The sequence below is a fragment of the Oncorhynchus gorbuscha genome, unplaced genomic scaffold (genome assembly GCF_021184085.1).
Source record: "Oncorhynchus gorbuscha isolate QuinsamMale2020 ecotype Even-year unplaced genomic scaffold, OgorEven_v1.0 Un_scaffold_717, whole genome shotgun sequence".
Classification (NCBI taxonomy): domain Eukaryota; kingdom Metazoa; phylum Chordata; class Actinopteri; order Salmoniformes; family Salmonidae; genus Oncorhynchus; species Oncorhynchus gorbuscha.
The window spans coordinates 336,986-363,948 of NW_025745777.1; the positions used below are offsets into that span (position 1 = coordinate 336,986).

At 47.1% G+C, this 26,963-nt stretch overlaps 2 protein-coding genes across 2 annotated transcripts; one reads left to right on the top strand and one right to left on the bottom strand.

Moving 5' to 3' along the window:
* Positions 1-913: 913 nt before the first annotated feature.
* On the bottom strand, positions 914-17,137 carry LOC124019900 (zinc finger protein OZF-like). The gene is made up of 8 exons (XM_046335343.1): positions 17,009-17,137; positions 15,873-16,062; positions 15,736-15,795; positions 14,697-15,251; positions 14,333-14,451; positions 6,330-6,523; positions 1,309-1,477; positions 914-1,192 (listed from the first exon to the last, which is right to left on the bottom strand). Exons 1-8 carry the CDS (start codon positions 17,018-17,020, stop codon positions 914-916), a joined length of 1,578 nt encoding a protein of 525 aa, XP_046191299.1. The 5' UTR covers positions 17,021-17,137.
* On the top strand, positions 17,108-26,053 carry LOC124019903 (zinc finger protein 665-like; the record flags this gene model as incomplete). The annotated part of the gene is given in 5 exon segments (XM_046335346.1): positions 17,108-17,639; positions 18,046-18,612; positions 18,900-18,963; positions 24,207-24,442; positions 25,660-26,053. Coding segments are annotated over 5 exon segments (1,270 nt in total), but the record flags the coding sequence as incomplete, so codon positions are not given.
* Positions 26,054-26,963: the final 910 nt, after the last annotated feature.

Consider the following 26,963-nt stretch of genomic DNA (forward strand, 5'->3'; position numbering starts at 1 on the left):
ACCAGAATAAGACCCTCGACATTTATTGGAAAGGAGCATCAAGATCACCGTGCACTTTCACCACCCTGTGAAGTTCATGATTTCTACGTATTTCATCTGTAGCCTAATAAACTGCTTGCTTTCCCGACGAGTCGTAGGGGAGGACCACACACCACGTCATCGCGTGAGTGACTCCACATTTACTTCGATATGACGGGTATGAATTATATCAATATTTGCACACAAGGCGTTTCCAGCGCCATTTCTCGCATAAATAATTTGACCGACACAAAAAGATCCCATCATGTCGACTTACAAATTATCTGTCGGCATTTATAAAATTGTATCAAAAACTAAACAGCTATCATTCTTTTTTTGGTTTATACAGGATGACTTCACACACATAAAAAATGTAATGGAAACGTAGTAAAATGTGTCTTTCATGTAATGTCAGTTTCTAAACAACCTAAAAAATGTTTTTAAAAACCCAACATTTAATCAAAATGACAACTTTGTCGACATCTTAAACAGAGCGTTGACCTTGTGTCTGCTCAGTACAACGACAGAACACTCTAATAGACACGTTGACATCACCACTGTGACGTCATCACAGAACGAGTAGAGTGCTAGCAAAGTAATGTTCTATCTCTCTTTCCAATGATGTGGCATCCCGAGGATGATAAATATATATATATATTTTTTGAGGGGGCTTCTGAGTGGCACAGCGGTCTAAGGCACTGCATTTCAGTGCTAGAGGCGTTACTACAGTCCCTGGTTTGAATCCAGGCTGTATCACATCCGGCCGTGACTGTGAGTCCCATAGTGCGGCACACAATTGGCCCAGCATCGTTCAGGTTTGGCCGGGGTGGGCCGTCATTATAAATACAAATGTGTTCTTAACTGACTTGCCTAGTTAAATAAAATATAAAATAAATCAAGACATCGTTACATCATCACATGACGTAGAGTAGAGCTTGTCCTCGTCCTCTATGTTACTGAGTCCGCTACGTGTGGTGCTGTGGTCCGGGTTGAACTTCATATGTTCCTTCAGCTGCTTCAGCTGATAGTAACTCTTCCCACAGTCGTAGCAGTAGAAGGGCTTCTCTCCCGTGTGAATCCTCTGGTGCACCTTCAACTCTGAGGACGTGATGAAACGCTTGTCACAGTCGAAGCAGGGGTAAGGCCTCTCTCCTGTGTGAGTCCTCAGGTGCACCTTCAAAGTAAAAAATACAAAATTATACATTTTATTAATTAATAAGAATTTCAGTATATAGTAAATAGCAAGTATTATGTTGTGTAACTGAAATAAAATCCACAACTATATTGTACTTTTAAGGTCCCCTGAGCACGGAAGGTCTTGTCGCAGTAGGAGCAGGCGTAAGGCTTCTGGTCAGAGTGTATTCTCTGGTGGAGCTTGAGGTTGGACAGCTGTTTGAATGCCTTGTCGCAGTAGGAACAGCTGTGAGGTTTCTCCTGGCTGTGGATCTTCTCATGGACCCTGGAGTAACAGATAATACATGAACCAGTAGTTCAAGTTCACTTGAATATCTCACAACGGGACATTGACTGGTTAATTACTAGTAGTTCACTTGAATATCCCACAACGGGACATTGACTGGTTAATTACTAGTAGTTCAAGTTCACTTGAATATCCCACAACGGGACATTGACTGGTTAATTACTAGTAGTTCACTTGAATATCCCACAACGGGACATTGACTGGTTAATTACTAGTAGTTCAAGTTCACTTGAATATCCCACAACGGGACATTGACTGGTTAATTACTAGTAGTTCACTTGAATATCCCACAACGGGACATTGACTGGTTAATTACTAGTAGTTCACTTGAATATCCCACAACGGGACATTGACTGGTTAATTACTAGTAGTTCACTTGAATATCCCACAACGGGACATTGACTGGTTAATTACTAGTAGTTAGTTCACTTGAATATCCCACAACGGGACATTGACTGGTTAATTACTAGTAGTTCACTTGAATATCCCACAACGGGACATTGACTGGTTAATTACTAGTAGTTAGTTCACTTGAATATCCCACAACGGGACATTGACTGGTTAATTACTAGTAGTTCACTTGAATATCCCACAACGGGACATTGACTGGTTAAGTACTAGTAGTTCACTTGAATATCCCACAACGGGACATTGACTGGTTAATTACTAGTAGTTCAAGTTCACTTGAATATCCCACAACGGGACATTGACTGGTTAATTACTAGTAGTTCACTTGAATATCCCACAACGGGACATTGACTGGTTAAGTACTAGTAGTTCACTTGAATATCCCACAACGGGACATTGACTGGTTAATTACTAGTAGTTCAGTTCACTTGAATATCCCACAACGGGACATTGACTGGTTAATTACTAGTTAGTTCACTTGAATATCCCACAACGGGACATTGACTGGTTAATTACTAGTAGTTCACTTGAATATCCCACAACGGGACATTGACTGGTTAATTACTAGTAGTTAGTTCACTTGAATATCCCACAACGGGACATTGACTGGTTAAGTACTAGTAGTTCACTTGAATATCCCACAACGGGACATTGACTGGTTAAGTACTAGTAGTTCACTTGAATATCCCACAACGGGACATTGACTGGTTAAGTACTAGTAGTTCACTTGAATATCCCACAACGGGACATTGACTGGTTAAGTACTAGTAGTTCACTTGAATATCCCACAACGGGACATTGACTGGTTAAGTACTAGTAGTTCACTTGAATATCCCACAACAGGAAATTGACTGGTTAAGTACTAGTAGTTCACTTGAATATCCCACAACGGGACATTGACTGGTTAAGTACTAGTAGTTCACTTGAATATCCCACAACGGGACATTGACTGGTTAAGTACTAGAAGTTCAAGTTCACTTGAATATCCCACAACGGGACATTGACTGGTTAATTACTAGTAGTTCACTTGAATATCCCACAACGGGACATTGACTGGTTAAGTACTAGTAGTTCACATGAATATCCCACAACGGGACATTGACTGGTTAAGTACTAGTAGTTCACTTGAATATCCCACAACGGGACATTGACTGGTTAAGTACTAGTAGTTCACTTGAATATCCCACAACGGGACATTGACTGGTTAATTACTAGTAGTTCACTTGAATATCCCACAACGGGACATTGACTGGTTAAGTACTAGTAGTTCACTTGAATATCCCACAACGGGACATTGACTGGTTAAGTACTAGTAGTTCACTTGAATATCTCACAACGGGACATTGACTGGTTAATTACTAGTAGTTCAAGTTCACTTGAATATCCCACAACGGGACATTGACTGGTTAAGTACTAGTAGTTCACTTGAATATCCCACAACGGGACATTGACTGGTTAAGTACTAGTAGTTCACTTGAATATCTCACAACAGGACATTGACTGGTTAATTACTAGTAGTTCACTTGAATATCCCACAACGGGACATTGACTGGTTAAGTACTAGTAGTTCACTTGAATATCTCACAACAGGACATTGACTGGTTAATTACTAGTAGTTCACTTGAATATCCCACAACGGGACATTGACTGGTTAAGTACTAGTAGTTCACTTGAATATCCCACAACGGGAAATTGACTGGTTAAGTACTAGTAGTTCACTTGAATATCCCACAACGGGACATTGACTGGTTAATTACTAGTAGTTCACTTGAATATCCCACAACGGGAAATTGACTGGTTAAGTACTAGTAGTTCACTTGAATATCCCACAACGGGACATTGACTGGTTAAGTACTAGTAGTTCACTTGAATATCCCACAACGGGAAATTGACTGGTTAAGTACTAGTAGTTCACTTGAATATCTCACAACGGGACATTGACTGGTTAAGTACTAGTAGTTCACTTGAATATCCCACAACGGGACATTGACTGGTTAAGTACTAGTAGTTCACTTGAATATCCCACAACGGGACATTGACTGGTTAAGTACTAGTAGTTCACTTGAATATCTCACAACGGGACATTGACTGGTTAATTACTAGTAGTTCAAGTTCACTTGAATATCCCACAACGGGACATTGACTGGTTAAGTACTAGTAGTTCACTTGAATATCCCACAACGGGACATTGACTGGTTAAGTACTAGTAGTTCACTTGAATATCTCACAACAGGACATTGACTGGTTAATTACTAGTAGTTCACTTGAATATCCCACAACGGGACATTGACTGGTTAAGTACTAGTAGTTCACTTGAATATCCCACAACGGGACATTGACTGGTTAAGTACTAGTAGTTCACTTGAATATCCCACAACGGGACATTGACTGGTTAAGTACTAGTAGTTCACTTGAATATCCCACAACGGGACATTGACTGGTTAATTACTAGTAGTTCACTTGAATATCCCACAACGGGACATTGACTGGTTAAGTACTAGTAGTTCACTTGAATATCCCACAACGGGACATTGACTGGTTAAGTACTAGTAGTTCACTTGAATATCCCACAACGGGACATTGACTGGTTAAGTACTAGTAGTTCACTTGAATATCCCACAACGGGACATTGACTGGTTAAGTACTAGTAGTTCACTTGAATATCCCACAACGGGACATTGACTGGGTAAGTACTAGTAGTTCACTTGAATATCCCACAACGGGACATTGACTGGGTAAGTACTAGTAGTTCACTTGAATATCTCACAACGGGACATTGACTGGTTAATTACTAGTAGTTCACTTGAATATCTCACAACGGGACATTGACTGGTTAATTACTAGTAGTTCACTTGAATATCCCACAACGGGACATTGACTGGTTAATTACTAGTAGTTCACTTGAATATCTCACAACGGGACATTGACTGGTTAAGTACTAGTAGTTCACTTGAATATCCCACAACGGGACATTGACTGGTTAAGTACTAGTAGTTCACTTGAATATCCCACAACGGGAAATTGACTGGTTAAGTACTAGTAGTTCACTTGAATATCCCACAACGGGACATTGACTGGTTAAGTACTAGTAGTTCACTTGAATATCCCACAACGGGACATTGACTGGTTAATTACTAGTAGTTCACTTGAATATCCCACAACGGGACATTGACTGGTTAAGTACTAGTAGTTCACTTGAATATCCCACAACGGGACATTGACTGGTTAAGTACTAGTAGTTCACTTGAATATCTCACAACGGGACATTGACTGGTTAAGTACTAGTAGTTCAAGTTCACTTGAATATCCCACAACAGGAAATTGACTGGTTAAGTACTAGTAGTTCAAGTTCACTTGAGTATCCCACAACAGGAAATTGGTTTGTGACAGTTAAAAAGAGACATGACAACATTGAATCATAACAACAGACATAACGGATGTCGTAATAAAACTTAATAATAACTTTCTCCAGATAAAAACGTAGTAACTTGTTACAATGTCCGGTGGTTATTACGTTATCAGGTGAGTAACACATGGGCCCATACTCATAAAGCATCTCAAAGTAGGAGAGCTGATCTAGGATCAGGTCATCTTGTACATGTGATGTTGTTCAGATCCAATAGGAGAGCTGATCTAGGATCAGGTCATCTTGTACATGTGATGTTGTTCAGATCCAATAGGAGAGTTAATAATAAATAAAAATAATAGAGCTGATCTAGGATCAGGTCATCTTGTACATGTGATGTTGAATATCCAATAGGAGAGCTGATCTAGGATCAGGTCCCCTTGTACATGTGATGTTGTTCAGATCCAATAGGAGAGCTGATCTAGGATCAGGTCCCCTTGTACATGTGATGTTGTTCAGATCCAATAAGAGAGCTGATCTAGGATCAGATCCCCTGTACATGTGATGTTGTTCAGATCCAATAGGAGAGCTGATCTAGGATCAGATCCCCTGTACATGTGATGTTGTTCAGATCATAGGAGATGATCTAGGATCAGGTCCCCTTGTACATGTGATGTTGTTCAGATCCAATAGGAGAGCTGATCTAGGATCAGGTCCCCTTGTACATGTGATGTTGTTCAGATCCAATAGGAGAGCTGATCTAGGATCAGATCCCCTGTACATGTGATGTTGTTCAGATCCAATAGGAGAGCTGATCTAGGATCAGGTCCCCTTGTACATGTGATGTTGTTCAGATCCAATAGGAGAGCTGATCTAGGATCAGGTGATGTTGTTCAGATCCAATAGGAGAGCTGATCTAGGATCAGGTCCCCTTGTACATGTGATGTTGTTCAGATCCAATAGGAGAGCTGATCTAGGATCAGATCCCTCGGTCCAGTCATTTTAATCTAAAAGACAAAACGGATCCTAAATCAGCACTCCTACTCAGACGGTTTATGAATATAGGCCCTGAGTTACCGGAGCTCGCTGGAGGAAGGGAACTTCATGGGGCAGCTGCTGCAGTGGTACGGCTTCTCTCCTGTATGGATACGCTGGTGCTTCTTCAGATGGCCAGACTCTACAAAGGTCTTCCCACAGAAGGAGCAGGAGAACGGTCTCTCTCCGGTGTGCCTGCGCTCGTGGGATTTCAGGTTCCCCGTTTGGGCGAAGCCCTTAAAAATCAAATCAAATTTAAAGTGCATTTAATATCACAACACTCTTTAGTCTGGAGTATTTACACTGAGTGCACAAAACATTAGGAACGTCTTGCTAATATTGAGTTGCCCTTAGAACAGCCTCACTTCCTTGGGGGCGTGGCCTCTACATGGTGTGGAAAGAGTTCCACAGGGATGCTGGCCCATGTTGACTCCAATGTGGTGGACCAGTCTTGATACACACAGGAAACTGGTGAGCAGGGAAAAACCCAGCAGCGTTGCGGTATCTTGACACACTCAAACCGGTGCACCTGGCACCTACCTGGCATCTACCTGGCACCTGCCTGGCACCTACCTCAATACTCCGTTCAAAGGCACTTAAATATTTTGTCTCGAGGCTTAACAATCCTTCTTTAACCCGTCTCCTCTCCTTCATCTACACTGATTGAAGTGGATTTAACTAGTGACATCAATAAGGGATCATAGCTTTCACCTGGATTCACCTGGTCAGTCTATGGCATGGAAAGAGCAGGTGTTCATAATGTTTTGTACACTCAGTTTATACACCTGGGACATGGGTACTGGTTAATCCTCCCTCTCTGTATGTGTCTCCCCTCTCCCTCCCTCTCCCTCTGTATCTGTCTCTCCCTCTCTCCCTCTCCCTCTGTATCTGTCTCTCCCTCTCCCTCTGTATCTGTCTCCTCCCTCCCTCTCTCTCTCTCTCTGTATCTGTCTCCCCCTCCCTCCCTCCTCTCTCTCTCTCTGTATCTGTCTCCCCCTCTCCCTCCCTCTCTCTCTCTCTCTCTCTCTGTATCTGTCTCCCCCTCTCTCTCTCTGTATCCGTATCCCCCTCTCCCTGACTCTCTCTCTCTGTATCCATCTCCCTCTCTCTCTCTCTGTATCTGTCTCCCCCTCCCTCCCTCTCTCTCTCTCTCTGTATCCGAATATCCCCCTCTCCCTCCCTCTCCCTCTCTCTGTATCCGTCTCCCTCTCCCTCCTCTCTCTCTCTGTATCTGTCTCCCCCTCTCCCTCCCTAATCTCTGTATTTGTCTCCCCCTCTCCCTCCCTCTCTCTGTATCTGTCTCCCCCTCCCTCTCCCTCTCTCTGTATCCGTCTCCCCTCTCCCTCCCTTCTCTGTATCTGTCTCCCCCTCTCCCACCCCCTCTGTATCTGTCTCCCCCTCTCCCTCCCTCCCTCCCTCTCTGTATCTGTCTCCCCCTCTCTCCCTCCCTCTCCCTCTCTCTGTATCTGTCTCCCCCTGAATCTCCCTCCCTCTCCCTCTCTCTGTATCTGTCTCCCTCTCCCTCTCTCTGTATCTGTCTCACTTGAATCTCCCTCTCTCTGTATCTGTCTGGTTCCCTCTGTATCTGTCTCCCCCTCTGTATCTGTCTCCCCCTCTCCCTCTCTGTATCTGTATCTGTCTCCCCATTCCCTCCCTCTCTCTGTATCCGTCTCCCCATCTCCCTCATTCTCTCTCTCTGTATCTGTCTCCCCCTCTCCCTCCCTCTCTCTCTCTCTGTATCTGTCTCCCTCTCCCTCCCCCCCTCTCTCTCTCTGTATCTGTCTCCCCCCTCCCTCCCGGGAAATCTGTATCTGTCTCCCCCTCTCCCTCCCTCCCTCTCTCTCTCTCTGTATCTGTCTCCCCCTCTCCCTCCCTCCCTCTCTCTCTCTCTGTATCTGTCTCCCCCTCTCCCTCCCTCCCTCTCTCTCTCTCTGTATCTGTCTCCCCCTCTCCCTCCCTCCATTCTCTCTCTCTGTATCTGTCTCCCCCTCTCCCTCCCTCCCTCTCTCTCTCTCTCTGTATCTGTCTCCCCCTCTCCCTCCCTCCCTCTCTCTCTCTGTATCTGTCTCCCCCTCTCCCTCCCTCCCTCTCTCATTCTCTGTATCTGTCTCCCCCTCTCCCTCCCTCCCTCTCTCTTCTCTCTGTATCTGTCTCCCCCTCTCCCTCCCTCCCTCTCTCTCTCTCTGTATCTGTCTCCCCCTCTCCCTCCCTCCCTCTCTCTCTCTGTTAATCTGTCTCCCCTCTCCCTCCCTGAATATCTCTCTCTCTGTATCTGTCTGGTTCCCTCTCTGTATCTGTCTCACCCCTCTCCCTCCCCTCTCTCTGTATCTGTCTCCCCCTCCCTCTCCCTCATCTCTGTATCCGTCTCCCCTCTCCCTCCCTCTCTCTGTATCTGTCTCCCCTCTGTATCTGTCTCCCCCTCTCCCTCCCTCCCTCCCTCTCTCTCTGTATCTGTCTCCCTCCCTCCCTCTCTCTCTGTATCTGTCTCCCCCTCTCCCTCCCTCCCTCCCTCTCTCTGTATCTGTCTCCCCCTCTCCCTCTCTCTGTATCTGTCTCCCCCTCTCCCTCTCTCTGTATCTGTCTCCCCCTCTCCCTCTCTCTGTATCTGTCTCCCCCTCTCCCTCTCTCTGTATCTGTCTCCCCCTCTCCCTCTGTATCTGTCTCCCCCTCTCCCTCTGTATCTGTAGTTCCTTGAATATCTCCCTCTGTATCTGTCTCCCCTCTCCCTCTGTATCTGTCTCCCCCTCTCCCTCTCTGTATCTGTCTCCCCTCTGAATCCTCTCTCTCTCTCTCTGTATCTGTCTCCCCCTCTCCCTCCCTCCCTCTCTCTCTCTCTCTGTATCTGTCTCCCCCTCTCCCTCCCTCCCTCTCTCTCTTTCTGTATCTGTCTCCCCCTCTCCCTCCCTCCCTCTCTCTCTCTCTGTATCTGTCTCCCCCTCTCCCTCCCTCCCTCTCTCTCTCTCTGTATCTGTTCCCCCTCTCCCTCCCTCCCTCTCTCTCTGGTTAAGTACTCTAGTCTGTATCTGTCTCCCCCCTCCCTCCCTCCCTCTCTCTCTCTCTGTATCTGTCTCCCCTCTCCCTCCCTCCCTCTCTCTCTCTCTGTATCTGTCTCCCCCTCTCCCTCTCTGTATCTGTCTCCCCCTCTCCCTCCCTCTCTCTGTATCTGTCTCCCCCTCCCTCTCCCTCTCTCTGTATCCGTCTCCCCCTCTCCCTCCCTCTCTCTGTATCTGTCTCCCCTCTGTATCTGTCTCCCTCTCCCTCCCTCCCTCCCTCTCTCTCTGTATCTGTCTCCCTCCCTCCCTCTCTCTCTGTATCTGTCTCCCCCTCCCTCCCTCCCTCCCTCCCTCTCTCTGTATCTGTCTCCCCCTCTCCCTCCCTCCCTCCCTCTCTCTCTGTATCTGTCTCCCTCCCTCCCTCTCTCTCTGTATCTGTCTCCCCCTCTCCCTCCCTCCCTCCCTCTCTCTGTATCTGTCTCCCCCTCTCCCTCTCTCTGTATCTGTCTCCCCCTCTCCGGACATTGACTCTCTCTGTATCTGTCTCCCCCTCTCCCTCTCTCTGTATCTGTCTCCCCCTCTCCCTCTCTCTGTATCTGTCTCCCCCTCTCCCTCTCTCTGTATCTGTCTCCCCTCTCCCTCTCTCTGTATCTGTCTCCCCTCTCCCTCTGTATCTGTCTCCCCTCTCCCTCTGTATCTGTCTCCCCCTCTCCCTCTGTATCTGTCTCCCCCTCTCCCTCTCTGTATCTGTCTCCCCCTCTCCCTCTCTCTCTCTCTGTATCTGTCTCCCCCTCTCCCTCCCTCCCTCTCTCTCTCTCTGTATCTGTCTCCCCCTCTCCCTCCCTCCCTCTCTCTCTCTGTATCTGTCTCCCCCTCTCCCTCCCTCCCTCTCTCTCTCTCTGTCTCCCCCTCTCCCTCCCTCCCTCTCTCTCTCTGTATCTGTCTCCCCTCTCCCTCCGTCTCCCCCTCTCCCTCTCTGTATCTGTCTCCCCCTCTCCCTCCCTCTCTCTGTATCCCTCTCCCCCTCTCCCTCCCTCTCTCTGTATCCCTCTCCCCTCTCCCTCCCTCTCTCTGTATCCGTCTCCCCCTCTCCCTCCCTCTCTCTGTATCTGTCTCCCCCTCTCCCTCCCTCCCTCTCTCTCTCTCTGTATCTGTCTCCCCCTCTGTATCTGTCTCCCCCTCTCCTCTCTGTATCTGTATCTGTCTCCCCCTCTCCCTCCCTCTCTCTGTATCCGTCTCCCCTCTCCTCTCTCTCTCTCTCTCTGTATCTGTCTCCCCTCTCCCTCCCTCCCTCTCTCTCTCTCTGTATCTGTCTCCCCCTCTCCCTCCCTCCCTCTCTCTCTCTCTGTATCTGTCTCCCCTCTCCCTCCCTCCTCTCTCTCTCTCTGTATCTGTCTCCCCCTCTCCCTCCCTCCCTCTCTCTCTCTCTGTATCTGTCTCCCCCTCTCCCTCCCTCCCTCTCTCTCTCTCTGTATCTGTCTCCCCCTCTCCCTCCCTCCCTCTCTCTCTCTCTCTCTGTATCTGTCTTGAATATCCCCTCTCCCTCCCTCCCTCTCTCTCTCTCTGTATCTGTCTCCCCCTCTCCCTCCCTCCCTCTCTCTCTCTCTCTGTATCTGTCTCCCCCCCTCTCCCTCCCTCCCTCTCTCTCTCTCTGTATCTGTCTCCCCCTCTCCCTCCCTCCCTCTCTCTCTCTCTGTATCTGTCTCCCCCTCTCCCTCCCTCCCTCTCTCTCTCTCTGTATCTGTCTCCCCCTCTCCCTCCCTCCCTCTCTCTCTCTCTGTATCTGTCTCCCCCTCTCCCTCCCTCCCTCTCTCTCTCTCTCTGTATCTGTCTCCCCCTCTCCCTCCCTCCCCTCTCTCTCTCTCTGTATCTGTCTCCCCCTCTCCCTCTCTGTATCTGTCTCCCCCTCTCCCTCCCTCTCTCTGTATCTGTCTCCCCCTCCCTCTCCCTCTCTCTGTATCCGTCTCCCCCTCTCCCTCCCTCTCTCTGTATCTGTCTCCCCCTCTGTATCTGTCTCCCCCTCTCCCTCCCTCCCTCTCTCTCTGTATCTGTCTCCCTCCCTCCCTCTCTCTCTGTATCTGTCTCCCCCTCTCCCTCCCTCCCTCCCTCTCTCTGTATCTGTCTCCCCCCTCTCCCTCCCTCCCTCCCTCTCTCTCTGTATCTGTCTCCCTCCCTCCCTCTTCTCTGTATCTGTCTCCCCCTCTCCCTCCCTCCCTCCCTCTCTCTGTATCTGTCTCCCCCTCTACCCTCTCTCTGTATCTGTCTCCCCCTCTCCCTCTCTCTGTATCTGTCTCCCCCTCTCCCTCTGTATCTGTCTCCCCCTCTCCCTCTGTATCTGTCTCCCCCTCTCCCTCTGTATCTGTCTCCCCCTCTCCCTCTGTATCTAACCCCCTCTCCCTCTGTATCTGTCTCCCCCTCTCCCTCTCTGTATCTGTCTCCCCCTCTCCTCTCTCTCTCTGTATCTGTCTCCCCCTCTCCCTCCCTCCCTCTCTCTCTCTCTGTATCTGTCTCCCCCTCTCCCTCCCTAATCCCTCTCTCTCTCTCTGTATCTGTCTCCCCCTCTCCCTCCCTCCCTCTCTCTCTCTGTATCTGTCTCCCCCTCTCCCTCCCTCCCTCTCTCTCTCTGTATCTGTCTCCCCCTCTCCCTCCCTCCCTCTCTCTCTCTGTATCTGTCTCCCCCTCTCCCTCCGTCTCCCCCTCTCCCTCTCTGTATCCCCCTCTCCCTCCCTCTCTCTGTATCCCTCTCCCCCTCTCCCTCCCTCTCTCTGTATCCCTCTCCCCCTCTCCCTCCTCTCTCTGTATCCGTCTCCCCCTCTCCCTCCCTCTCTCTGTATCTGTCTCCCCTCTCCCTCCCTCCCTCTCTCTCTCTCTGTATCTGTCTCCCCCTCTCCCTCTCTCTGTATCTGTCTCCCCCTCTCCCTCCCTCTCTCTCTCTGTATCTGTCTCCCCCTCTCCCTCCCTCCCTCTCTCTCTCTGTATCTGTCTCCCCCTCCTCCCTCCCTCCCTCTCTCTCTCTGTATCTGTCTCCCCCTCTCCCTCCGTCTCCCCTCTCCCTCTCTGTATCTGTCTCTCCCTCCCTCTCTCTGTATCTGTCTCCCCCCCTCCCTCCCCCCTCTCTGTATCCCTCTCCCCTCTCCCTCCCTCTCTCTGTATCCCTCTCCCCCTCTCCCTCCCTCTCTCTGTATCCGTCTCCCCCCTCTCCCTCTGTATCTGTCTCCCCTCTCCCTCTCTGTATCTGTCTCCCCCCTCCCTCCCTCTCTGTATCTGTCTCCCCCTCTCCCTCTGTATCTGTCTCCCCCTCTCCCTCTGTATCTGTCTCCCCCTCTGTATCTGTCTCCCCCCCTCTCCCTGTATCTGTCTCCCCCTCTCTGTATCTGTCTCCCCTCTCCCTGTATCTGTCTCCCCCTCTCCCTCTGTATCTGTCTCCCTCTCCCTCTGTATCTGTCTCCCCCCTCTGTATCTGTCTCCCCCTCTGTATCTGTCTCCCCCTCTGTATCTGTCTCCCCCTCTGTATCTGTCTCCCCCTCTCTGTATCTGTCTCCCCCTCTGTATCTGTCTCCCTCTCTCCCTGTATCTGTCTCCCCCTCTCCCTCTGTATCTGTCTCCCCCTCTCCCTCTGTATCTGTCTCCCCCTCTGTATCTGTCTCCCCCTCCCTCTCCCTGTATCTGTCTCCCCCTCTCTGTATCTGTCTCCCCCTCTCTGTATCTGTCTCCCCCTCCCCCTCTCTGTATCTGTCTCCCCCTCCCCTCTCCCTCTCCCCCTCCCCCCCTCTCTGTATCTGTCTCTCTCCCTCTCTGTCTCCCCCTCCCTCTGTATCTGTCTCCCCCTCTCCCTCTGTATCTGTCTCCCCCTCTCCCTCTCTGTATCTGTCTCCCCTCTCCCTCTCTGTATCTGTCTCCCCCTCTCCCTCTCTGTATCTGTCTCCCCCTCTCCCTCTCTGTATCTGTCTCCCCCTCTCCCTCTGTATCTGTCTCCCCCTCTCCCTCTCTGTATCTGTCTCCCCCTCTCCCTCTCTGTATCTGTCTCCCCCTCTCCCTCTCTGTATCTGTCTCCCCCTCTCCCTCTGTATCTGTCTCCCCCTCTCCCTCTCTGTATCTGTCTCCCCCTCTCCCTCTCTGTATCTGTCTCCCCCTCTCCCTCTGTATCCGTCTCCCCTCCCCCTCTCTGTATCTGTCTCCCCCTCTCCCTCCCTCCCCCTCTCCCTCTCTGTATCTGTCTCCCCCTCTCCCTCTCTGTATCTGTCTCCCCCTCTCCCTCTCTGTATCTGTCTCCCCTCTCCCTCTCTGTATCTGTCTCCCCCTCTCTCCTCTCTGTATCTGTCTCCCCTCTCCCTCTCTGTATCTGTCTCCCCCTCTCCCTCTCTGTATCTGTCTCCCCCTCTCCCTCTGTATCTGTCTCCCCCTCTCCCTCTCTGTATCTGTCTCCCCCTCCCCCTCTCTGTATCTGTCTCTCTCTCTCTGTATCTGTCTCCCCCTCTCCCTCTCTGTATCTGTCTCCCCCTCTCCCTCTGTATCTGTCTCCCCCTCTCTGTATCTGTCTCCCCCTCTCTGTATCTGTCTCCCCCTCTCCCTCTCTGTATCTGTCTCCCCTCTCCCTCTCTGTATCTGTCTCCCCCTCTCCCTCTCTGTATCTGTCTCCCCTCTCCCTCTCTGTATCTGTCTCCCCCTCTCCCTCTCTGTATCTGTCTCCCCCTCTCCCTCTGTATCTGTCTCCCCCTCTCCCTCTGTATCTGTCTCCCCTCTCCCTCTGTATCTGTCTCCCTCTCCCTCTGTATCTGTCTCCCCCTCTCCCTCTGTATCTGTATCTGTCTCTCCCTCTCTGTATCTGTCTCTCCCTCTCTGTATCTGTCTCCCCCTCTCCCTCTCTGTATCTGTCTCCCCCTCCCCCTCTCTGTATCTGTCTCCCCTATACATTCAGACTATCACTGTTCATAAACTATAAATTACTACAAAATATATTTTAAATTTGCAACACTCTTTACAGTAAAACAATCAAATGACAAGAAGTAAAAGCAAACCATCGGTAAAAGAGATTTAATAAACAGAACCAACCTTTCCACACACCTCACAGACGTAAGGTCTCTCTCCTGTGTGTGTTCTCTGGTGGGTCTTTAAAGCAGCCAGTATGGTGAAGCTCTTGTCACAGTCTGGACAGGGGAAGGGTCTCTCTCCTGTATTGGGTGAGAACACAAAACACACAACGTATTGAACTTGATTGTCTGATGATTAAAAGGTTCACTAGAACGACCTTAAAACAATTCAACCAAAAAAAAAGTTGACAAAACTTGTGGCAAAACTATTTATTGACCAGATTGGTTGAGAACCCGACTCTTGATTTTTCACTTGATTGAACTTTGAAAATAAGTTTAGGCTGAATACTTTCGAAAGGAACCAAAGTAAAAAATAAAATAAAAACCTGTGTGTGTGAGTGTGTGTCTCTTCAACTCGGCTGGTGAGCAGAACCTCTTGGCGCAGGCCGGTACGGAGCAGGGGTACGGTCTCAGTCGGGTGTGGATGACCTGGTGTTTGTCTAAGCTAACAGTGGTGGATAAACGCTTCCCACACCTAGAGCAGGGGAACGGCCTCTGATGACCGCCTTTGGTCTTGTTGGGCTTAGTCCCTGGGTTTGCTGAGATCTGGGGGCTCCTCTCCTCTTCCTCTCTGGATGCAGGGTCCTTGTCCGATGCCCCTCCACTGGCAGGGCCAGACCTGGGGTCGCTGTTATGGCGGGGGTTGTTCTTGTCAGGGGTGGCTCTAGGACCATTGTCAGGGGTGGCTCTAGGACCATTGTCAGGGGTGGCTCTAGGACCATTGTCAGGGGTGGCTCTAGGACCATTATCAGGGGTGGCTCTAGGACCATTGTCAGGGGTGGCTCTAGGACCATTGTCAGGGGTGGCTCTAGGACCATTGTCAGGGCTGGAGTCATCAGAACTGTGGCTGGTAATGTCAGAAGTAGGGCTTGGGTTGTCATCTGAGGGAACAGAGAAATATCAGGTCAGATAAGAGGCTTAGTAACGCCATGGTAGCTCCTCTGTGATGCTGTATAGGATATACTATGACTCCTCTGTGATGCTGTATAGGATATACTATAGCTCCTCTGTGATGCTGTATAGGATATACTATGACTCCTCTGTGATGCTGTATAGGATATACTATGGCTCCTCTGTGATGCTGTACTCAGGATAGTCTGTATAGGATATACTATGACTCCTCTGTGATGCTGTATAGGATATACTATGGCTCCTCTGTGATGCTGTATAGGATATACTATGACTCCTCTGTGATGCTGTATAGGATATACTATGACTCCTCTGTGATGCTGTATAGGATATACTATGGCTCCTCTGTGATGCTGTACTCACTAGTCTGATAGGATATAATATGGCTCCTCTGTGATGCTGTACTCACTAGTCTGTATAGGATATAATATGGCTCCTCTGTGATGCTGTACTCACTAGACTGTATAGGATATACTATGGCTTCTTCCTCTTCCTCCTTCTTGACGTTGAACAACCCTGAAGGAAACACACAAGATTTAAATCACGGCAAGTTGTAAATAAACAAATCACAAAGAGAGAGGAGGCAAGAGCACCTGTACTTGGGTGAGCCACACCCCATATCTCTTCCTCCTCTTCTTCTGTTTTCACATGAGCAAAACTCAGGTACGTTGTTAGGGGTGTTGTTAGGGGCCCACAGTCCTCCTGCTTCACCCTCCTCAGGGTCTGCATTACTTGGTCTCCATGGATACCTTTGGGCCCAGGGGACCCTGTGAGTTTGGTCTCCTGAGAGAGAAGAAAACTGAAGTGGATTTGTCACTACAATTATTTCCAGACAAAGCATTTTTATGGTTACATCTAGCTTTCTTTAGTGTGCGTATATATATATATATATATATATATATATTTTTTTTTTTTTTTTTTTTTACTTTAATATATATATTTACTTTAACTTTTTTTTTCTCTAAGCACATGCCGGCCAGGAACAGTTGTAATGAATATAGTTGTTCAGTTTAACTCAATTCTTTGGTAGGTACCGAACATATTTTAACATGATTAAGTTTGAAACAATGTGTGAATGGCAAATTGAATGGCTGTTTCCTGGTTTAAAGGATAATCAACTGACTCCTTCCAAATTGAATGGCTGTTTCCTGGGCTTAAAGGATAATCAACTGACTCCTTCCAAATTGAATGGCTGTTTCCTTGGTTTATAGGATAATCAACTGACTCCTTCCAAATTGAATGGCTGTTTCCTTGGTTTATAGGATAATCAACTGACTCCTTCCAAATTGAATGGCTGTTTCCTTGGTTTATAGGATAATCAACTGACTCCTTCCAAATTGAATGGCTGTTTCCTTGGCTTAAAGGATATTCAACTGACTCCTTCCAAATTGAATGGCTGTTTCCTTGGTTTAAAGGATAATCAACTGACTCCTTCGTAAACCCAGATTCTGGTTTATTCTACATCATGCCTGAACATGCATCTCTATACATATTCATTGATGGAAACTGCTCGCACCAACATGGTCGCTGCATATCACCATTCTAGCTATTTCACTTCACTTCTGTAACGGGAAATATAATGTTGAAACGTATCGATTAGACTGCTTCCACCGGGCAAGGAAACTGCTGCTTTGTTCAGAACCGCTGAACTGAGCAGAAATTTAAAAAAAAAACATACGTCCACCGTCGAAACATTATGTTATATTTGAGTTTATTGTTATCTACTCACCACCACGTCCATTGTATATCGTAGTGCTCTTTGAAAAAAAGAAGAAGCTCTGAATATGAAACAAACCGGTTGTTGTTTTTACTTCCGGCTTCCGCCTCAGTGTCGTCAGACGTGATCATCTAGACCAGAGTAATCAACTACCGCTTGTTGATCTTTATCTTTTACTTCTGTCTTTTTTTTTTACTGCTAAGCTAGCGAGTTTATAGTTGGCGGATGGTAGCTTCTTGTCTTCCCGTTTGCTAATACAACTATTCAGCTATGAATTTCGCTTTTGTCTGACGTTCATCGGCCACGGGACTTCGTTGAACGGCGACTTTTGGAGATCACCGTCATATTATGTCCCGGGCAACATCGTAAGACTTAACAGGTTGAGCTACCGTTAGCCAATGGCCCTGTCCTGGTTGACATGACAACTTTCCCGACCCCGGTCCTGGTTGACATGACAACTTTCCCGACCCCTGTCCTGGTTGACATGACAACTTTCCCGACCCCTGTCCTGGTTGACATGACAACTTTCCCGACCCCGGTCCTGGTTGACATGACAACTTTCCCGACCTGCTGATGACCCGTGTGTCATCCCTGTGATATTCCTGCCCGGTGGGACCATCTTAAACAACACATCATGGATGAGGTGACAGGAAACTTGTCAGGGGGGAAGGAACCGCTTTCTTTCAATATATATGAGTGTAAATATTTCATGTAGCCAGCTTGCTGGCTTGTCGCCGATGGTAAACTAGTGTCTGCTGTCAGTTGATTTGTTGTTTGTAATAACAATGTCGTTTTTAGCTAATCACATAGTCACCTTTTTATGTGTCTAGCGTTAACTGTGTTGTTTCGCATTATGAACAAAAACAGCAACACCTTCTTGATTTGAGTTTTTTTTAAAACTTTAGTATCCGGCAGGAGACGATACAGCACAGCAGTGTAGTGATGTTCCTAACTCAGGGTCCAGCGGACTAGACTGAACCAAGTGCTGAATTTGTTTAAATTGTTTACCTGTAAGGGTGAAGCCTTGTCTGTGCTGTTCTCTGCTACAGGAGTCTGTGGACCAAGTGCCCAACCTGTCTCCTCTTCCTGACTGTAACCATGGTGACCAGAGCTCACTGTTGAGCCAGCGGGAGATGGTGTTGGAAAACCACGATTATCTCCATCACCGTGAAACACTGGCCTCAAAGGTTTCAGAGGAAGAGAGAGGAGTGTGGTGCGAGTCTGATGTCCCTGTAGTACAACAGAACAACCTCGACAACACAACATCATCCACTAAGAAGTCTTTCCCTTGCTCTGTGTGTGGACGACTCTTCACTACAAAACAGTCCCGGGACCGACACATGAAGAGCCACACGGGAGAGAAGCCGTTCCACTGCACCGTGTGTGGGAAGAGCTTCTCTCAGCAGTCCTCCTTTAGGATACACCAGAAGAGCCACACGGGGGAGAAGCCCTACCGCTGCCTTGCACCTGACTGTGGGAAGAGCTTCTACCAATCAGGAGCCTTGTTGAGACACGGAAGGGGTCACGCTGAGGGGTCGACTAGACTAAGTGCTGCTGGAGATGTGCTGCCACACCAACAGGAGCTGCTTGTCCAACAGGACGATACTAGTAACAAGGTGGGGAGGACTAGGGCTGTGTCTCAATTGGCACCCTACTCCTTATATAGTGCACTACTTTTGACAGGAGCTGGCTATAATCAGTTACTCAGCCCTATGGGCCCTGGTTAAAGGTAGTGTACTATTTAGGGAATAGGGATTAGTCCTGGTGCCTGGCAAAAAAAAGTAGTGCACAATATAGGGATTAGGGTGCTATTTGAGACACGACTCCAAGACAACAATCTGTACAATAACTTCTCAACAGGTTTTAACTGGCTCTTTAACTTCTCATTGTTGCCTCATTTTAGAATTCTAAACTTCAGGCTGTAGTGGATGTGCTGCCAGAGCAAGAGGATGTCCGTCTGGCTCAAGGTACTGACAGGTGGTCTAGGAAGACATGTTGCTACTATGCAAATCATGTTCAAGTTCCATAAATCACCCGGGCCGGCCCCCATTGATAAAGGGCCGTAGTACCTCAAGGTACTGACGGGTGGTTTAGGAAGACATGTTGCTGCTATGCAAATCATGTTTAAGTGAGTTGCTGGCCCTTTGAGGTCCACAATATACACTGAGTGTACAAAACATTAAGAACACCAGCTCTTTCCATGACATTTATATATGTGTGTGTGTGTGTGTGTGTGTGTGTGTGTGTGTGTGTGTGTGTGTGTGTGTGTGTGTGTGTGTGTGTGTGTGTGTGTGTAATCCCCATCCCCGCAGGAGGCCTTTTGCCTTCTGGTAGGCCGTCATTATAACTAAGAATTTGTTTTTAACTGACTTGCCTAGTTAAATAAAAGTCTCTATATTTTTTTAAATAAACACAGACTGACCAGGGGAATCCAGCTGAAAGCTATGATCCCGTATTGGTGTCGCTTGTTAAATCCTCTTCAATCAGTGTAGCTGAAGGGGAGGAGACGGGTTATTAAAGGATTTTTAAGCCTTGAGACAAACGAGACATGGATTGTGTGTGTGTGTGTGCCATTCAGAGGGTGAATGGGCAAGATAAAAGATTTGTGCCTTTGAACAGGGTAGTAGGAGCCAGACGCACCAGTTTGTGTCAAGAACTACAATGCTGCTGGGTTTTTGATACTTAACAGTTTCCTGTGTGTATCAAGAATTGTCCACCACCCAAAGGACATCCAGCCAACTTGACATGGGAAGCATTGGAGTCAACATGGGCCAGCATCCCTGTGCAACTCTTTAAACACCTTGTGGAGTCCATGACCCCCCGACAAATTTAGTCTGTTCTGAGATCAAAGGGCGAGGTGCAACTCAATATTAGGAAGGTGTTTCTAATGTTTTGTACAATCAGTGTAAATTTGCCTCTGGACTTTGTGTTTTTATCCTGAGTAATGTTCAATGTTCCACGGCTGTTGAAAAGTTTGGGGTCACTTAGAAATGTCCTTGTTTTTTGAAAGAAAATCGCCTTTTTTGTCCATTTTAAAATAACATCAAATTGATCAGAAATACAGTGTAAACATTGTTAATGTTGTAAATGACTATTATAGCTGGAAACGGCTGATTTTTAATGGAATATCTACATAGGTCGTACAGAGGCCCGTTATCAGCATCCATCACTCCTGTGTTCCAATGGCACATTGTGTTAGCTAATCAAAGTTTATAATTTTAAAAGGCTAATTGATCATTAGAAATCCCTTTTGCAATTATGTTAGCACAGCTGAAAATGATTGTTCTGATTAAAGAAGCAATAAAACTGGCCTTCTTTAGACTAGTTGAGTATCTGGAGCATCAGCATTTGTGGGTTCGATTACAGGCTCAAAATGGCCAGAAACAGAAGAACTTACTTGTGAAACTCGTCATTTCTATTCTTGTTCTGAGAAATGAAGGTCAATCCATGCAAGAAATTGCCAAGAAACTGAAGATCTCGTACAACGCTGTGTACTACTCCTTCACAGAACAGTGCAAACTGGCCCTAACCAGAATAGAAAGAGGAGTGGGAGGCCCGGTGCACAACTGAGCAAGAGGACAAGTACATTAGACTGTCTAGTTGCAGCTTCATTAAATAGTACCCGCAAAAACGCCAGTCTCAACGTCAGCAGTGAAGAGGTGACTCAGGGATGCTGCCCTTCTAGGCAGAGTTGCAAAGAAAAAGCCATATCTCAGACTGGCCAATAAAAATAAAAGATTAAGATGGGCAAAAGAATACAGACAGGAACTCTGTGGCCATCGAAGGTAAGCATTTACCCACCGAAGTCGGTTTCGACGCCGAACAGCAGTCAGGTCGAGACGCTGGTGAGGACAACGAAGCACGCAAATTAGTTGCCCTGAGACGGTTTCTGACAGTTTATGCAGAAATTCTTTGGTTGTGCAAAACCCACAGTTTCATCATCTGTCCGGGTGGCTGGTGAAGAAGCTGGATGTGGAGGTCCTGGTGGTTACACGTGGTTACACGTGGTCTTCGGTTGTAAGGCTGGTTGGATGTACTGCCAAATTCTCTAAAACTTTACATTAAATTCTCTGGCAACAGATGGGGTGGACATTCCTGCAGTCAGCATGCCAATTTCACACTCCTTCAAAACTTGAGACATCTGTGGCATTGTTTTGTTTAACAAAACTGTACATTTGAGTGGCCTTTTGTCCCCAGCATGATCATGCTGTTTAATTAAAACCTCATAGGGCTGCAATCCCGTTAACGGGATGATATGACAACAGCCAGTGAAAGTGCAGGGCGCCAAATTCAAAACAACAAATCTCAAAATTAAAATTCCTCAAACATACATGTATCTTATACCGTTTTAAAGGTAATCTTGTTGTTAATCCCACCACAGTGTCCGATTTCAAATAGGCTTTACAGCGAAAGCACCACAAACGATTATGTTAGCTCACCACCAAGCCAAAGAAAAACTAAGCCATTTTTCCAGTCAAAGAGAGGAGTCACAAAGCACAAATAGAGATAAAAATAATCACTAACCTTTTGATGATCTTCATCAGATGACACCCATAGGACTTCATGTGACACAATACATGTATGTTTTGTTTGATAAAGTTCATATTTATATTAAAAAATCGGAGTTTACATTGGCGCGTTACGTTCACTAGTTCCAAAAACATCCAGTGATTTTGCATAGCCACATCGATTCAACAGAAATACTCATCATAAATATAGATGATAATACACATGGAATTATAGACCTCTCCTTAATGCAAAAGCTGTGTCAGATATTTAAAAAAAAAACGGAAAAAGCAAACCATGCAATAATCTGAGACGGCTCTCAGAAAAGAAATACCTTTTTCCCGCATGTTGGAGTCAACAGAAACAAGAAATCACATTATAAATATTCCCTTACCTTTGATGATCTTTATCAGATTGCACTCACAGGAATCCTAGTTCCACAATAAATGCTTGATTTGTTCGATAATGTCCATGTAGCTACTTTTGTTAGCACGTTAGGTACACATATCCAAATGCTCGTGCAGGTCCCACAGGTCGAAGAAACATTTCAAACTAAGTATATAATCAATCTTTAGGGTTTTGTTATCATAACTCTTCAATAAATCTTCAATGAAGTTCCAACCGGAGAATTCCTTTGTGTCTAGAGAAGCAATGGAATGCAGGTCGATATCATGTGGAATACGCGTGACCAGGAAATGGCTCTCTGCTAGTAACCTGACTCATTCACCTCTTATTCAGGCCCACAACACAGTAGATGCCTCATTCAAGTTTCTAAAGATGGTTGACATCTAGTGGAAGCCCTAGGAAGTGCAACTTCATCCATATCCCACTGTGAATTCAATAGGGCCTGGGTTGAAAATCGACCAACCTCAGATTTCTCACTTCCTGTTTGGATTTCTTCTCAGGTTTTTTGCCTGCCATATGAATTCTGTTATACTCACAGACATCATTCAAACAGTTTTAGAAACTTCAGTGTTTTCTATCCAATACTAATAGTAATATGCGTATATTAGCAACTGAGACTAAGGAGCAGGCCGTTTACTCTGGGCACCTCTGCGCACCTTTCATCCAAGCTACTCAATACTGCCCCTGCAGCCATAAGAAGTTTTAATCAGCTTCTTGATATGCCACACTGTCAGGTGGATGGATTATTGTGGCAAAGGAGAAATGCTCACTAACAGGATGTAAACAAATTTATGCACAAAATAAGCTTTTTTTATGGGAAATTTCTGGGATATTTTATTTCAGCTCGTGAAACATGGGACCAAAACTTGACATGTTGCGTTTTATATTTTTGTTTAGTGTATTTGAAGTCATTCCAAATACTTTATCTGGGACTAATTGGGCTTAATTGAACCAATAAGAATATAAGTCTTGCGCAATGGAACCAATAAGAGTAGATGCAAAAAAAAACGCAAACCCTGCCCATCTGGTACTCCTGGCAAGCTAGAGCAAACGCTAACAGTATCTGAAAGATTTCAGATAGCATTTGAACCCAGGTCTGGTGGCCACTGGTCTAACCCAGAGACATATATTTAGAACGTTGGACCAACTTGGAAATTGTAATATTGTTCTAATTCTAGACATAGTGACATATAATTATTTAAATGTTTCCCATGTTATGCTAATGGAGTGCTAACATGGGTTATGCTAATGGGGTGCTAATGGAGTGCTAACATGGGTTATGCTAATGGAGTGCTAACAAGGGTTATGCTAATGGAGTGCTAACATGGGTTATGCTAATGGAGTGCTAACATGGGTTATGCTAATGGAGTGCTAACATGGGTTATGCTAATGGAGGGGTAACATGGGTTATGCTAATGCGGTGCTAACATGGCTCCATAGAATGTTGAAGTGTCGTGTAAATTAATCATAATCAGCCTAAAACCCCTAACAGCAATGCTGATGTCGAAGCACGGTGGCTAGGAGATACTCCCTAGAAAGGCAGGAACCTAGAAAGAAACCTAGAGAGGAACCAGGCTAAGAGGGGTGGCCAGTCCTCTTCTGGCTGTGCCGGGTGGAGATTATAAACCTAGAGAGGAACCAGGCTCTGAGGGGTGGCCAGTCCTCTTCTGGCTGTGCCGGGTGGAGATTATAAACCTAGAGAGGAACCAGGCTAAGAGGGGTGGCCAGTCCTCTTCTGGCTGTGCCGGGTGGAGATTATAAACCTAGAGAGGAACCAGGCTCTGAGGGGTGGCCAGTCCTCTTCTGGCTGTGCCGGGTGGAGATTATAACAGTACATGGCCAAGACGTTCAAACGTTCATAGATGACCAGCAGGGTCAGATAATAATAATAATAATCACAGTGGATGTCGAGGGTGCAACGAGTCAGCACCTCAGGAGTAAATGTCAGTTGGCTTTTCATAGCTGAGCTTTCAGAGTTAGAGACAGCAGGTGTGGTGAAGAGAGTCCAAACCAGCAGATCCGGGACAAGGTAGCACGTCTGGTGAACAGGTCAGGGTTCCATAGTCGCAGGCAGAATATATATATATATTAGAGAGAGAGTAAACCTCTCTCATTCCCACAGGAGACAGTCCTGCCCCTCCTCCCAGCTCCGTCCCCTCTACACCGGGAGGACTACCTGTCCAAAACAGCAGATCCGGGACACGGTAGCATGTCCGGTGAACAGGTCAGGGTTCCATAGTCGCAGGCAGAATATATATATATATATTAGAGAGAGAGTAAACATCTCTCATTCCCACAGGAGACAGTCCTGCCCCTCCTCCCAGCTCCGTCCCCTCTACACCGGGAGGACTACCTGTCCAACACCAGCAGAACCACAACAACACTACCAACACCTGTCAGAAGTGCGGAGAGCAGTTCTCCACCTTCTACAAGCTGCGTGTCCACCTGACCACCCACAGGGGAGAGAAGCCCTTCTCCTGTCCAGACTGTGGTCAACGCTTCTCAGCCCGGGGCTACATGGAGTCACACCAGAGGGTAGGTTCAGTTGATTGATATTACCATTGGGCTCTGGTCAAAAGTTTGTCCCAAATGGGATCCTATTACCATTGGGCTCTGGTCAAAAGTTTGTCCCAAATGGGATCCTATTACCATTGGGCTCTGGTCAAAAGTTTGTCCCAAATGGGATCCTATTACCATTGGAAAGAAATCCCAGAGGACAATGAAAGTGTTAAAACTGAAATCCGTAAAGGGGGGAAACAGTGGCACTGTTCACCCAGACTGTTCACCCAGACTGTTCACCCAGGCTGTTCACCCAGGCTGTTCACCCAAAACCATTTTAACCCAAGTTCCACCCAGACACCCAACTGTTCACCCAGACTGTTCACCCAGACTGTTCACCCAGACTGCTCACCCAGGCTGTTCACCCAGGCTGTTCACCCAGACTGTTCACCCAGGCTGTTCAACCAGGCTGTTCACCCACCCAGGTTCACCCAGGCTGTTCACCCAGGCTGTTCACCCAGACTGTTCACCCAGACTGTTCACCCAGACTGTTCACCCAGGCTGTTCACCCAGACTGTTCACCCAGACTGTTCACCCAGGCTGTTCACCCAGACTGTTCACCCAGGCTGTTCACCCAGACTGTTCACCCAGACTGTTCACCCAGACTGTTCACCCAGACTGTTCACCCAGGCTGTTCACCCAGACTGTTCACCCAGACTGTTCACCCAGACTGTTCACCCAGACTGTTCACCCAGGTTCACCCCGTTCACCCAGGTTCACCCAGGCTGTTCACCCAGACTGTTCACCCAGACTGTTCACCCAGGCTGTTCACCCAGACTGTTCACACAGACTGTTCACCCAGACTGTTCACCCAGGCGCTAATGTTGTTGAGGGTCCAGCAGAGCACCAAAACATATGGTGTTCTAGAGCAATGATGTCCGAGGGAAAAGTAAAGTATTTCCAGTAACCTCTTTATTATTGTAACATCCCAAATGGACGTGGCATTTCCACCAAATGCAGATTCCAGGTTTGACTAAAGGATCACTTTAGTCAAACAATATATTTAGGGTATTTTCATTCATTAGCCAATGTTTGTACAACCCCCCCCCCCCCAAAAAAAAAATGTTTTTAATAATAATTGTGCATGTCAAGTTTTGTAGATTGAGCACTTATTGTCCAAAGCAAAAACTCTTACTGTAAAAAAAAACGATTCCTTTTAAATACACTTATTTCCAATGTGGTCCTGGGTGTAGGTACACATCAAGGAGAGACCACACCCCTGCCCCGACTGTGGTAAAAGGTTCCTCTCCCTGGGAGACCTGAAGAGACACCAGCAGAGCTTCTCCGAGGAGAGACCGTACAGCTGCTCTGAGTGCAGGAAGAGTTTCACCCAGCCGGGGTTCCTAAGGGCACACCAGAGGACGCACACCGGGGTAAAAGGTTACCGCTGCCCCTACTGTCACAAGGACTTCTTCACTGCCTCCAGTCTGAGGAGACACAGGAAGCAGGCGCATGCGGAAGAGACCGTTATGCTGCCCCCTAGTGGTGGACTCCAGCTGTCACATGCTGGAGAGAGCCTGGGTCAAGCTGAAGCTGGTGTACCAGGACTGAAGGTCATAGTGAAGGAGGAGGAGGATCCTGCTTTTGGTGAGTACATGTTCTGTCACATGTCATGGTCACTCCTTATTATGTCAGACCGGTTTAGTTACACACCAACTACTAATAAAACGAAGTATCAAATCAAATCAAATTTGATTTGTCACATACACATGGTTAGCAGATGTTAATGCGAGTGTAGCGAAATGCTTGTGCTTCTAGTTCCGACAATGCCGTAATAACCAACAAGTAATCTAACTAACAATTCCAAAACTACTGTCTTATACACAGTGTAAGGGGATAAAGAATATGTACATAAAGATATATGAATGAGTGATGGTACAGAGCAGCATACAGTAGATGGTATCGAGTACAGTATATACATATGAGATGAGTGTGTAGACCAAGTAAACAAAGTGGCATATTTAAAGTGGCTAGTGATACATGTATTACATAAGGATGCAGCCGATGATATAGAGTACAGTATATACATATGAGATTAATATTGTAGGGTATGTAACATATTAGGTAGCATTGTTTAAAGTGGCTAGTGATATATTTTACATCATTTCTCTTCAATTCCCATTATTAAAGTGGCTGGAGTTGAGTCAGTGTCAGTGTGTTGGCAGCAGCCACTCAATGTTAGTGGTGGCTGTTTAACAGTCTGATGGCCTTGAGATAGAAGCTGTTTTTCAGTCTCTCGGTCCCAGCTTTGATGCACCTGTACTGACCTCGCCTTCTGGATGATAGCGGGGTGAACAGGCAGTGGCTAGGGTGGTTGTTGTCCTTGATGATCTTTATGGCCTTCCTGTAACATCGGGTGGTGTAGGTGTCCTGGAGGGCAGGTAGTTTGCCCCCGGTGATGCGTTGTGCAGACCTCACTACCCTCTGGAGAGCCTTACGTTTGTGGGCGGAGCAGTTGCCATACCAGGCGGTGATACAGCCCGCCAGGATGCTCTCG

Coding starts and splice junctions, on each gene's coding strand:
- LOC124019900 (XM_046335343.1), bottom strand. Junction 15,252..15,735: donor AGTATATCCTATACAGTCTA/GTGAGTACAGCA, acceptor CTGTTCCCTCAG/ATGACAACCCAAGCCCTACT. Junction 1,193..1,308: donor GTGCTCAGGGGACCTTAAAA/GTACAATATAGT, acceptor TTTACTTTGAAG/GTGCACCTGAGGACTCACAC.